This window comes from Leuciscus leuciscus (assembly GCF_965113295.1).
Source record: "Leuciscus leuciscus genome assembly, chromosome: 3".
Classification (NCBI taxonomy): domain Eukaryota; kingdom Metazoa; phylum Chordata; class Actinopteri; order Cypriniformes; family Leuciscidae; genus Leuciscus; species Leuciscus leuciscus.
This window is the reverse complement of record NC_138727.1, coordinates 40893263-40908067: the sequence shown is the minus strand read 5'-3', so window position 1 is coordinate 40908067 and position 14805 is coordinate 40893263. Positions and strand designations below refer to the sequence as shown.

Below are 14805 nucleotides of genomic sequence, written 5' to 3'. Positions count from 1 at the left end.
ATTTGTCTATGGCTCGTTAGGAGAAGAAAAAGCCTGAAATGCCTAAATCCCTAAAGTCAGAAATCACAAACTGAAAAATTGGTCTCTGCATTTAATCTGAACCAGATGCAAATCTTCTGCTCAAATTCCAGAATCTCCATTTTATTCGTTTTTTTCTTTCTTTTTTGTACCCTATTCTACATACCCCCTTCAACTGGCTGAATCCAGAGGAATCTTTCTTGTTATGCTGACTTTACTGAAACCTCAGGAATAAAAAAAAGAATCGCAGCTGCTGTGTCTATTTTGATATAATCCTGGACATACTCGATTCTAGCTATGTGCTAGAAATTTAGCTTAGAAATGACATGAATATTTATGTTTATTGTCATTCTTCTTATTATAGTTTAAAGTGTAACAATAAAATAAAATTACTTTACTGATGATGCAACATATAACAAGAGATAAGGCATTGCCAGTTGGCTCTAGATGTCTGAGAAAATAAAACATACAGAGAACATGTAATATGAATAATAAACAGTAAGAAAAACAGTCATGTTGGCAGAAATTGATAACAGTATTTTACTTCAGAACAATGGTAGGCCTTTTTATATTTCTATATCCATTGTGATATGAAGGCCATTTAATTTGAGCAAGTACAATGTTTACTCTATAATACAAAACTACATCGCTATAACATTTTATGCATATATTCAAGACTCAAGTATAAATGTTTTTTGGTTTGAGGCAGTTGTTGTTTAATTCCAGCTAACAGCACTTTGAAAATTCCCTAAGCAAATGCAGAAAAGAGGCTATTTGTGTTAGTTGAGAAAAATCACTAAAACAGTACATTAATACATTTGAATTCACTTGCATGCATATTAAATAGTAATGTGTACATGCGTTAAATTTATAATGTGTGTGTATGTATATGTATGTGTATATGTATATGTATGTGTGTGTATATATATATATATATATATATATATATATACACACATACACATATATATATATACATACACACACCTCCTGTAATGATGTTTCATATGAAGCCAATTCCTGGGGTCTATGTGCTCTTAAAACAGGTAAAAATAACATTGCATATCTTAGACCGTTTTTTTTGTAATACTAGATGCCTCTCAAGAGACAGGGGTAAGCATGTACAAAACAAAAGTTGCCAAAAATAATAAGAATGAAAATATATGTTGTCAAGAATAGAGGGACACCTGTACAAAAACTTACTAAATTAATGGCTTATTCTATATAGTTCTACACAAAAGTGTAGAACATGGCTTTTTTAAGGCTGACTGTTGGATGGTAAAGTGAAAATGGTAGCTTAGAGTCACCTTCAAGGGATAGTTTACCCAAAACATGAAAATTATGTCATCATTTACTCTCCCTCATGTCATTTCAAACCTGTATGCAGTTCTTTCTTCTGTGGAACCCCAAAATATTTTGAAGAATGATAGAAACCAAATAGTATTGATGCCCAACTGCCCATTAACTTCCATTACATAGACAAAAAAAATTAAAAATATATATATGTTCAAAATATCTTCTTTTATTTTCTAGTCATACAGATTTGGAATGACATGAGGGGTGAGTAGATGGTGACAGAATTAGATTTTTTTGGGTAAACCGTCCCGTTGAAAGTGAGCTTCAGAAAAGGCCATTACATGCCTGCCAGTTTGTCTATGGATATTGCATTGCTGCTTCAATTTGCACACCTTTCAGCAATGGGTGTCGTTGGAAGCCCATTTAGAAGGCAAATCCTCATATTTTTGTCCCTGTAGCATGAATATAATATGAAAACATTTGGCTGACAATCTGGTGGTAGCTTTCTAACTGTAAAATATGTATCATTGGTATCATTCAACAGCTTCTTTCCTACTTCTAAACACCAAGAGAGTGACATTAAGAGGTAGGAAAAAATAGCAGTAGCAGTTTTTAAGTCCTATTAATTCTCCCAGACAGAAATTATTATTATTGTTTACAGTGAGAATGACCATCACTGACTGATCTGTTTGAGGTATTCATCAATATAAAAGTTAAAATTTGAAATTTAACCACAGTGAGAACAATGTCCTGTCCTTTCAAAATATCAAAGGACAAAAAAAAAAGTTATTTTTAAAAGCTTGAGTTTTGTAGGAATCTAATCAACAGCTAAGTGTTTGTTTCTCTTACAGTGATAATTCAGGATTTTGGAGTATCTAAAGGAAGTTGCCGCCAGAAGACTTTCCTTTGTTAACGTCAAACTGGACACTAGATTCACCGGAGTTAAGGATATCCATGGAAGCGCTGGTCATAGCAGACTGGTAAGACTAGAAAAAGAGGGGTAAGAGAGTGAGACACAGAGAGTCAGTGGGTTCATTTTAAGCAATTTTGGGCACATTTTCTGCATTTTGTTAAAAAAATTCTCAGAATGAATGCAGACATTACAAAAAGGCTGTTACTGAAGGAATGGACAGTTTCGGGAACATTTGAGAATTGTACACTTAGAAACAACACTGCAAGATTGCACCAAAATGTTTACTCACAAGTAGGGGGGAAAAACAATAAAATTATCATTACCCATTTAATGATTTTGCAGACTGTGACAAAAAGTGTAAGCTTTACCTCAGGTTGAGGTGTGAGCAGTGGTGCGGTGGGAGACGGTTCATTCATCTTCAACCCTGCGGCTTCAGGCCCAGGAGGAGCGCTGTACATCACTGGTGTATAGTTCTGAGGACACAGAGTGTAAACATGTTCAAAAATATACACAAACAAGCACATGCACACTAAGAATGACTTAATGTGCATACTTTTTTTTTTTTTTTTTAAAGGGACGTTTATAAAAGCTACTTATATGTCCTTATTAAACTATGGCCTAATCCTGGCTTAACTAATTATTGTTGCTTTTTGTCTTTTACATATTCACTTGCAAACTTTTTAGTAAAAATAAGGAAACAGAAATGATAAAATGATAAATAAAAATGAAAAAAATACAATTGCAACATATGTTGGATGTACCACAGGTGCAGATGGGTTGTACTGGGTGGGAGGGGAATTCCACTGTGGAGGCTGAGCGGGCGGGACTCCAGGTCCAAAGTCAGGAGGATAGACAGGGTTTTGAGGCACATACGCTGGAGGAAAGCCCTTAAAAAGAGAACATGCACAAAACGGTTTTTTTTCCAGTTTAGAGTGCACATATAACCCTCACTTAAAAATAAATAAATAAATAAATAAGTATATTCTTTTCAGCAAGGAAAAGAAGTACATCAATTTTGGCATTAAGTTTTGTGTGGTATACTGGTTCCTCATGCAAACCAGCATAATAAGCATGGAATTCATGTTGGTTTAAGGTGTACCAGCATATCTTGAATTTTGGCATTAAAGGGATAGTTCACCCAAAAATGAAAATTAGCCCATGATTTACTCACCCTCAAGCCATTCTAGGTGTATATGACATCCTTCTTTCAGACGAACACAATCGGAGTTATATAAAAAATTGTCCTGGCTCTTCCAAGTTTTATAAGGGGAGTCAATGGGTATATTTTCTTGGAAGTCCATCAGAGCGTATCCATCCATGATAAAATTGCTTGAAACGGCTCTGAGGGGGTTAATAAAGGCCTTCTGAAGTGAAGCGATGCGTTCGTGTAAGAAAAATATACATTATATTATATTATATTATATATAATTTTGGAAAAAATTCCAAGCTTTCAAGTTCAAGGGTTTCTCTTTTGGCGTAAGTCGACTTGCGTACGGCCATCTGCCGAAAGCTAGTTATTTTAGTCGATAAAGTTTTAAAAATGTATATTTTTCTTACACGAACGCATCGCTTCACTTCAGAAGGCCTTTATTAACCCCCTCAGAGCCGTTTCAAACACTTTTATCATGGATGGATACGCTCTGATGGACTTCAAAGAAAATATACCATTATAAAGCTTGGAAGAGCCAGGGCATTTTTTTAATATAACTCTGATTGTAGAAGAACTCTGAAAGAAGGATGTCATATACACCTAGGATGGCTTCAGGGTGAGTGAATCATGGGCTAATTTTCTTTTTTGGGTGAACTATCCCTTTAAGTTTGCATGCCTATTCTTGTCCACCAGCTAAACCAGCTTATAAAGGTCTGTTCACACAGAACACATTTTTGCATTCCACTGAGCTGCTTTTCCATTATTTTTCCATTATTAATCAAGCACTTCGAGTAAAATGAAGTTTTGCTATAACATTTTTTTTAAGTTACTGCTTCCTTAGGATGATCTGCTTGTGTTGTAACATTCTTTGTTTGTCCCTTTGGATAAAAGGATCTGTTAAATGAATAAAAGTAAATGTAAATCTCTGTCTATGTGAACTCACAGGGTTTGGAGAAATAGCAGGTTGTCCACTCCACTCTGTTGGTGGAGGATAATGAATCTGTCCTTGACCTGGATGAGGCGGATAATCAGCGATGTTGCCCTTTGGTCAGAAACCAAAAACCATTCATATTCATTACACTGTACAGCAGCTACAGGGACTAAAATCTATAAATGTTGCTTGGCATGATCCTGTTAAAAAAATTTTTTTTGTTATTTATAAAAAAAAAAAAAAATGCATTTTTGCCTTCATTTTACAACACAAGGGGGTGGGGGGTGGACAGGAAAGTACAGGGAGAGAGACAGAATCTACCTGGCCAGGGCCTCCAGGACCTATAGGACCTACAGGATATTTCACTGTGTTGCTGCAAGGTACGGACACTGGTACAGTATTAAGGATGTTGGACTCCACTGTTTGTGATTTGGTGGTCCGGCACCTATTGCAGATTCTTTTTCTGCAGCAGAAGCAGCAGATTCCAGTAGGAATGCCAAGCAGCAGTAGAGCTAAAAAACCCTCACCAGGTTTACGTTCATGTTTATCTACATGAAACATTTGAAGAGATGAGACAAGAAAAACATAATAGTGGTTACTAATGCATGCATCATAAATCTCTAGAATAATCCTGCAAAACACAGACACAGGAATACATTTTTATACTAATATACTGTTTAAAACAAAAAAAGTTTCCTGTGATGATAAAACTGAACTTTCAGCATCAGTACTTCAGTCTTCAGTGTCACAGGATCCTTCAGAAATCATATAATCATATGATTAATCAATATCAATCATATAATCAATATAATCATAAAATAATAATAATATAACTTTAAACTAATTTAACCTTCAAACTAATTTAAACTTCAAACTTCTTCAAACTTTCTGGTCTGGCTTTCTCAAGCCAACTTAAAGTTTGTCTCGACGAACCTTTTAATCATCTAATAAGCCTATTTGGTGTTCAAGAAACTTAAAATGTTGAAAACAGTTGTCCTCAATATTTTTGTGGAAACCGAGATTTATTTCAGTATTCTTTGATAAATAGTAACCTCCTGGACAACTACTGTTGTGGTTTAAACAGTATTTATTTACATTTACATTGAATAATTTAGCAGACGCTTGTATCCAAAGCGACATACAAATGAAGAGAGCAATAGAACCAGTCACATCAACAACATAGGGCAACAAAATGCAAATGCCGTGACCAGTCCCAACTAGTCTAGCGCAGCACATTTTTTTATATATTAGATAAAGAACAGTAGAAATGTTGGCGAAATTTATTTTTATTTTTGGAAAAAGAAAAAGAGCAGTTTTTGAAAATGGCTAAAGACTCAGCAGCTCAGGTTGAACCCGAGCTTGGAACAGTCAAGGTAAACGTCTGTGAAAATATTGTTGTGCCTCTTTGAGATGGCACCACAAGGCACCGTTCACTTGTAGAATGCAAGTTTTCGGATGGCACGTAGGTCTGAAGTAATGAGTTAAGGTATAGGGGTGCAGAGCCAGTAGTTGTTCAGTAGGCAAACATCAGTGCCTTGATTTTGATGCGAGCGGCAACTGGCAACCAGTGCAATTTTATGAGGAGAGGTGTGACGTGCGCTCTTTTCGGCTTATTAAAGACCTCTCTTACTGCAGCATTTTGGTTCAGTTGTAGAGGTTTGACAGTGGATGCTGGAAGGCCTGCCAAGAGAACATTACAATAGTCCAGTCTGGATAGAACAAGAGCTTGGACAAAGAGTTGTGTAGCATGTTCTGATAGGAAGGGCCTGATCCTTCTAATGTTGTATAAGTCAAATCTGCAGGACTGGGCAGTTCTAGCAATGTGGTCTGTGAAGTTTAACTGATCGTCAATCACAACTCTAAGGTTCCTGGCTCTCCTGGATGGAGTTATGGTTGACAAACCATGGTCGAGACCACAAGAAGCTCTGTCTTTGTAAGGTTGACTTGGAGGTGGTGGTCCTTCATCCAGCAAGAAATGTCTGTCAGGCAAGCCAAGATAAGAGCATCTACCTTCGGATCATCTGGTTGGAATGAGAGGTAGAGTTGTGTGTCCTTAGCATAGCAATGATAGGAAAAACTGATTGACAGACCGTAGTGATGACATGTAGATGGAGAAGAGGTCCAAGCACTGAGCCTTGAGGCACCCAGTAGTTTATTTCTTGTGCAAAATCACTTCTCAGAGATCTTTGATGTCAGAATCTTATTTTCCAATCAGACTGGTAGTGTAGAAGATTTTATTATTTAGAAAATAAGTAATTTAGCTATATATTTGTACACTATTATTTCCTCTGTATGTGACTTAGGTTTGACTTTTGGAAGCCTGAAGAAAGGCCTGGAATGTTGCTTTCATTAGAAAATTCTATTCTAGTATGTCACATGGTACAAGACCTTTACCCAAAAATATCTATAGGGTGTGTCACCATCTTTGGAAAAGGATGTATGGTATATATCTGTGAGCTGAGCAAAAATCTGGAGCTATCTTCTGCAGAAGATGCTCGGCTTTGTTGTAAAATAAAGTATAACATTTCTGGCATCAAAGATCTCTGAAAAGTGACTTCACAAAAGAGAGAAACCACAACAGTAGTTGTCCAGGAGGTTGTTCTGTGCAAGAAAGGTTGAACACGACTTTTTCAAGAGTTTTAATAACGAATGGGAGAAGGGATAGCGGTCTGTAATTTTCTAGAAGTGCTAGATTTAGAGTGGGTTTCTTAAGCATATGGATATCCGAGTCTGCTTAAATGTTGTGGGAAAGGTTGGCTCGAAAAAGAAATGGCTCGAAGGAGATGAGTGGGTATAGGTTTAAGCGGACAGGTAGTAGGGTGATTGAAAAGTTTGGAGACTTCTGCCTCCTAGAGCAGAGAGAAGGAGGGGATGTCGATTTGTGGTGTGGAAAATTGGCCGCTGATGGTTGTTATTTTATATATGAAGAATGTGGCAAAGTCATCAGCTGTTACGGCTGATGAAGGAGGGGGAAGAGGAGGATTATGAAGAGAATGTTTTGAAAAGTGTGCGAGAGTCAAAAGAATTGTTAATTTTGTTGTGATAGTAAGTCAATTTAGCAGTACAGACATTAGCAAATAAGGAAGAGAGGAGGGACTGATACAAACCACGGTAAGTGGGATGTTTTGATAAGCCCCCCTTCCACTCTGCAGCCTTGAATTGAGAATGATACTCGCTAAGAAAGGCTAGCTTGGATGCAAGGGGGCAGAAGTTGTCTTAACAAGATATTAGAGTGCAGAAAAAGAGTCAGTTGCACTGTTAGTACAGTATCTAGTGATAAGAGCTGATTAGGGGGAGGAAGTGTGGATGAGACCAAAGAGGATAGGCGGGAGGGTAAGACTAGAGTGATAGTAGATTACGCCGAAAGGTGACTTGTGGAGGAGTGTGTGTTGTGTCATGAGCCAATTAATTCTATTTGAATGAATTCAATTTGAATTAGAAATCTTTTGCAACATTATAAATGTCTTTACTGTCAATTTAATGTATAAGTGCAGAATAAAATTGGTCTTTCAAGGTTACAAAGCTCAAAGTCCACTCCAAAGGGAGATATTTTATTTAACAGAATCCACTTGAACTACAGCGAAAGACTTGTTTGGACTACAACACGTTTTTTCAAGGCTTTGTGAAGTCACAATGTTACTCATTTAAATACTGTAATCCCCGCCCACGGAATACGCAAAAAAAGGGGATGAGGCCTGGTTGAGCTGCATTAGAGAAGACTATATGATCGCTATGTTAAAGAGACACTGCTTTTTCTACCCCGTTTCTAAAACTCATTTGTTTGACCTTCCAAAAGCTGCGGAACTTAAGAGTGGTTTAAATTTATTTTAAACACTGTTCCTAAAATATTATAATCCTAACGTTTATCTGTGTGTGGTACATTTTACGGATAACAGCTTCCAGAACCACAATGCAGGCAATGCACAAAAGCTTCTCCTGAAATGGATCAGTTCCCACTTTGTCGGGACAAAGTTGTTGTTTATGGATCACAACTCGTAAGAATGTCTTATTATTTGTAGTTACGTTTTCTATTAACAATTCCAATGATAAGTTTTATGTTGTTGCTACGCTCGCCTGCCAGCCAACATTAGTGTTTATATAGTGTTTACTGTAGCTTTTGTAAGGAATATTAACCAGCGTTTTGTGATCAATTACTGTTTGTATTGTCATAGTTTTCAGACAAATATCATGATTAATGATATATAACATCGTATCTAAAATGTATAAAAAACTAAACAAAAAACATACCACTCTGAAATGTCCTGTGAAATCCCTGCTTGCAAAGTCAGTGCATGAAATCCATTCTGGGATCCATTCTTGGTTACTAATACGAGTTGTCATTCTGTTCAGCGGTGTTCCCTTATCATCATCAGTATATCAATTATTGTCTTTTCAGTGTTCTTGGTGCAGTCGTCAATTTTGCCAGTGTTGTGTTTGTTTGCCTGCCTGTATCTCAATTTATTCGTGTGGATTATTAAAGACCTTTCTGAACCTATTCCTCATCATTGTGTGTTCTACAACCGTGCGTGACACAATCACAACACACTGGGCGAGCAAACCAATCACAGCACATTTCATATTTCGAAAGGAGGGGCTTCATCGAAACTAGAACTAAAAGGCAGACGTTCGGGCCAGACTGGGGAGAGTAAATATGTGAAAATATATTTCAAGCATGAAAGCATATAGTACACCCCAAAAACAAAATCAAAGCTTTGTAAAAGGGCATAATAGGACCCCTTTAACACAAGTACCCAGAAGTGAGCTAAACCTGACAAAAATAAATCCTTTTGGGGACGTCCTCATTTGTAAAAACGTCATAAAAATAAAGTAAATGCAGTTTTGTTTTTTTTGGGGTAAAAATGCAGAAAGTTTTCTGGTACAGTTATAGTATTTATTACTAGCTGCAAATTGCAAAACTATGGAAGTCTATGCAATGTCCCCATTTAAATAGTAAAAGTAAAAAGTGTGTGTGTGTGTGTGTGTGTGTGTGTGTGTGTGTGTGTGTGTGTGTGTGTGTGTGTGTGTGTGTGTGTGTGTGTGTGTGTGTGTGTGTGTGTGTAAAAATGTAAAATATACTGAAGAAAGTCTTTTCTTACCCACTAGTACCATTGTGTTGTTTGAGACAAGTCTGCCTTTATTATCGGTGAGCTCGTATCTGCCCAAATCTGACACATTGACATTGAGAACCTGGATCATTTCGCTGGTCACTTTAAGCCGGTTAATATAGTCTGGGTATTTCTTGCCCACTGGAACTCCATTCTCCACCAGGATGATAGATGAATAATTGCTGTAAAACCGAAGCGTGGCATCAGTCTGCTTGAGTCCTAGCAGTGGTATAGTCAGTTTTTCACCTGCTATACGGTCAATGATTTCCCTGTTGGCTGAAAAAACAACAACAACAAAAAAAACAGTGAGGATATGTGGACCGTCACAGAGATATTATTTTGAGATAGAGGTTTAAATTACTACTCACTGTTGACCTTCACTGTATAACTGGAGATAGTTGAACCAAAGTGATTGCGCAGGGTGTAGGTTCCCTCGTCGTCAAACGTAACTTGTCTGATTATGAAAGACCAGCCATTACTAGCGCTGTTCACTTGGCCTTTACTGGGTTTATTGTGCCCGAAAGAGAGGCTTCTATGTTCCCAGATAGTAAATTGATCTCTCTCATCAGCAGAGGTAAACTCCAACCTCTCTGTCCTTTCAGGAAGATCCAGAAACAACTGACGGCCATGGATTATATCCCTTCGAGATATTGCTGAGACTGGCACTGAGGGAGACAATTTTTGTTTTGTTGTTTCATATTCTAGAGATGTTGTTTAGAATTACAAGACGAGTAGGAGTTCTTTAGAACTGCTGGGCAATTAGAATCATGTATATACTGCTTTTTTTGTCTTATATGTCAACGCATGACATGATTCAACTGTGATTCTAAAGAACTAAATTTACATGTCCTTGCAGAATCATCTTCAGTAAGATTATTTTAGTGTGTAAGAAGCAAATGTTGTCATACCTGCACAAATAGCAGCTGCTAGGAAGGTCCAAACACTCAGCATCTGTTTGAGAAATGATCTATTAATATTGCAGATAGATTCTGAACACATATTACATTAAAACAATAACCTTATTGTTTTAACCAGAGTTCTAGAAAGAAGCATATTGTCTTAAACTGGTTAAAACAGCTTTTGGGCCTACGGTATCATATGAATGAATGAAGCTTTATTATTGTGTCATGCGTATGATTACGCCCAGCCCGCATGGACTTACAAGACACCAACATTAGTAACCATAAGTAAGAGGATTAATATACAAGATAAATATACAAAATAGACAGATCCAGAGTACATCGAATACATTGCTCCCCAAATAACAGTAATAGAAATAATAATAGTAATAGTACATATGTATTCAAATACATGCAAGTATACACGTGTATTCTCATCTATTCACATAACCACTCATATAAACCCATAATCCTACACACACTGAGAAAAACAATAAGTAGAATTTACTCAATTTTTATTTGGCAAGTTTTTGCACGAATATTTTTCAAGTAAATTTCACATTTATGGAAATTAAGTAAATCTACTTAACTAAGACGAATAAAATTCACAAAGTGAATAAGTACATATAACTTGGCCTGTTAAATTATATTGAGTAATTGTTACTTACAAATCTGATATAATTAATATAATTAAGTAAAACCACTTGATATTTTAAACACATTTTACTTGTTTTATGCAGTGCTGGTAATTATTTTAAATTAAATTAAATGTTACTCTTATAATGTGACAAAATAATACTGTGACAATGTGCAGTTAAGAGTAATTTATTAAGAAATAAGCATCTACAGAAACTTATAATGACAATAATAACAATTCAGTGTGTTCGGTCTCTCTCTTTGTCCCTCTCAACCGGTTTACAGCAACAGAGGCACAAAGGACTGAATGCATTTGAAAAATATCCTGAAATTAAGAAAAGAGAGAGAAAAAAACAATAATCAGTAAACAGCAAATACTTTTAAATTAAAAGTTAATTAATTTGCATTCACATTATTCATTTCATTTATACCAAATCATTAAAAACATCCTGCATGACCTTACTCTCATAGTCATTTACACACATTAATGCTAACATGTGACACACAGCATGCAGATATCATGGCTACGAATTAGGAATTTGGGAGTACAAATTTTTCATTCGTTTTGATTTAAGTAAGGCAACGACATTTTATAGATAGTAGGCCTATGCACGATTTTGCAAATGAATGAGGGAATGAATTATATTGTGCACGATGAGGGAACGAGAACTTTCTCACTTAGGCCTATTGTTAATTCGTGGCCAATGTGTCATCTATAAAGAAAATCGCACACAAAATAACAAATATTAAACAAAAAGATCATGATTTAAGTAACATATTCATGGTTTTTAGGCGTAATGACTGATAAATCGTGTAAACCGTAAAGTTTAAAACTGAGAAAAAAATATGGCTAACGTCTTACAAAGCTAACTCGTCATTAACCCTCTTGGGTTGGCAAACGCGCCCGCGCGTTTTGCTCGATTTTTTTTTTCACATAGCAGCAAAATAGACTTAAAATACTCCGTCATTTTTGGTCATAAAGATTACAGACTTAAGAAATATGAAAAAATTAACTGTTAAATGTCTACTTTTTCCACTTTCAATCGAAATAAAACATTGTGCTTTTGTAAAAGAAAGAAAATAAACAGGGTGCTCTCTGCCTCTCCCTCTCCGTGAACTTTTTTTCTGGAGCACGTCTCTAAACTTAAGAACACTCAACTTTTCAAATGTATAGAATGAAGTGATGACAAGACTATCGTTGAATTAATAAAAAAATCCGTAATATAATGCAGTTTTTTACTGTTGCTTACCTGTCGAGAGCCTTTGGAGTGGAGATTGGAAATACCTCAATCATCGCGTGTTTTCTCCTTTCCGCGCATGCGCAGATTCCTTTCTTCAAGGACAAAATTTTACTTGATTTTTTAAAATTTGCTTCAAGTACTTAATTAATGCATGTAAATATCCCAGAGAGTCAGAAGTCAATTTTACTTGTCTGTTGGATGTCTAATATTTACGAGTAAAAAATGAGTATATAATTAGGATTTACTTAATATACTAAAGTTTTCATTTTTACAAAATGATTCTTAGCAAAAGATACATGATTTTTCCTGTTTTATTTACTTTGACATAAAATCATTTTTTACAGTGTAGTTGCAAAGATAAACAATGAGTCTGCACACCAGAAAATGCTCCTTAGCGATTTTAATGGTTGCTCACCACGTGTAACGTGTCTGATGAAGGGCTTGGGCCCGAAACGTTACACGTGGTGAGCAACCATTAAAATCGCTAAGGAGCATTTTCTGGTGTGCGGACTCATTGTTTATCTTTGCAAACTTAAATACATCATAGTTAAATAAGCATAATCATTTTTGATCATCAGCATACCAAAATATTTCAGAAATTTGTCGTGTAACTTCCAGAAACAAAGATTCTCTTAGGTCATCATAATGTGTAGGCCTACAATACAAAAGGAAATGGGATTCACTTTCCACTTCACCAAGGTCACATTCATAATTGATGCAGGCCTCTAAATTATCAACATGATCGAAACTTTGCTGAACACAATCTTCTGCATGCCTTCTGCCCTCTGATTGATGGTTCATAATTTCTAGCAAGTAAAAAGATTTGTAGTATTTCAAAAAATGTCCACCTTCAGGTCAAAGAACATGTATAGCCTAAATCTTTAATGATTTTTTATAAAGTAAACGTACGAATAACATTTAAATTGTTATTTATATTTCAAGATGAGCATTTAACACTATGGAAGTCAATGGGGCCCATCAACTGTTCGGTTACCGACATATTCTTCAAAATATCTTCTTTTGTGTTCAGCAGAAGAAAGAAATTCATACAGGTTTGGAACAACTTGGGGGTGATTCAATTGTGACAGAATTCTCATTTTTGGGTGAACTATCCTTTTAAGTATGGTAGCCTACAATACGGTGTATTCATTAATTAAATAGCCTGGACAGAGTACAAAAGGTTTTAGTGCACTGTTCAGCGATTGGGACACGCCCTTATAAATGGCAGCTAATTAATGATCTGCATCTCTGAAGCACGGTAGATTAATTTGGGCCAGATCCTCAATTTCATCTTTACGCTACTTGCGAATGCACGAATTAGTTATGTCGAGTAATCCAATTAATTAAACATTCAGGTGACGACTTAATGTAACTTCATACTGAAGTAAGAGACGCAAATGTGTCTGTCTGTCTATGATTGTACGATTTTGGTTTAATCGGAAACCATGCATGCTTCGAATCAAACATCCACCCAAAGCAGCGGGGAATGCATAAACTGCTATCTGCAAGACAATGTTTGTCAAACTATCCTCAATTTAGGCGCCTGGTAAAAAAACTAAACAAAAACACAACAACAATAACGACTTTTATAAGAGAAGCATTCGCGTTTCCTGCGTTAGATTATTTCTGGCATTTTAACAACGATGATAGGCTATATAGAGAAAGATCAAAGTGTACTTACAATGTTATCAATATGATGGACGTTTCCGTTGTAAATGTCGGATTTAACCGTGTGCCAAGGCTGTAAATTATGTTGTCGGTAATAGGTGTGTCCTGTGGAAATGGAGTTTAACTCAGCCCCTCTGTGGTCGTGCATACAAACCGCTCCGGGCACATTCCTGTTCTTTTGTCAAGATGTAATGGATGATGCTTTTGTGGGAGGATTGATGTGTGCGTGTAAGTTTTTAAGTATCTGAAAAAAAGGAATATTATGGCAAGTGTAGCATGCTCATGCCTGCCTTTGAGAAATACCCTATAATCCCTAGATTTAACGTAGGAGTACCGAACCCAACCTTTTCTTTCCCTAAATGTGTGGAATGTGATATTTAATAACTCACCTTTTCTCTTTCCTTTCTTGTGTTTAGATGGTTAAACTATTCGTTTTCTTATCGAAACTAACAGCTTTTGAAAAAAAAAATTATATATACTTTATCACATAGGCCTAAATAATGTAGGCTACCCTAATACATTTAACAACAATTTTGATTAGTCTTTTTAAATAAATGCAAGGGCACGTACCAATTTATACATTTTATTATTCAAAACAAATATATGCTACTAAATATGGAGAGGAAATGCGGACCATCTATATTAGTGCTCCAGCCTTCAGCTGTTCCTTCTATATTTTCCTCAAGCTATAACAGTCAGACGACGAACCTAATTCAGGCTGGCAAGCCTGCATAAACAAACAACAGGATACACGTCAGAGGCGTGGCTAGAGGACCCCTCCCATCCCAGCATGCATCAGTCTTAGCTCAGTGCAATGCTCATGCTCATGCTCATGAACATGGATGAATGCTTTGTAGAAGGGATAATCCTATAGCCTACACACTGGCCTTGTTGGAATACAAATTATATTTTATATTTTGATGGTCAAGAAAGCAGTTTTCATTTAAA

At 36.1% G+C, this 14805-nt stretch overlaps 1 protein-coding gene across 3 annotated transcripts; it reads right to left on the bottom strand.

Annotated features, from left to right (window-relative positions):
• Positions 1-348: 348 nt before the first annotated feature.
• On the bottom strand, positions 349-14567 carry LOC309495225 (uncharacterized protein). 3 transcript variants are annotated; one of them, XM_082164894.1, is made up of 9 exons: positions 14428-14567; positions 10322-10364; positions 9782-10078; positions 9405-9689; positions 4630-4856; positions 4321-4419; positions 2989-3114; positions 2596-2700; positions 349-2300 (listed from the first exon to the last, which is right to left on the bottom strand). In XM_082164894.1, exons 1-9 carry the CDS (start codon positions 14437-14439, stop codon positions 2190-2192), a joined length of 1305 nt encoding a protein of 434 aa, XP_082021020.1. In that variant the 5' UTR covers positions 14440-14567; the 3' UTR covers positions 349-2189. The 3 variants fall into 3 exon arrangements, with proteins under 3 accessions (XP_082021020.1, XP_082021021.1, XP_082021019.1); XM_082164895.1 differs by lacking the exon at positions 14428-14567 and adding an exon at positions 14247-14354; XM_082164893.1 differs by lacking the exon at positions 14428-14567 and adding an exon at positions 13871-14109.
• Between the last annotated feature and the right edge of the window lie 238 nt (positions 14568-14805).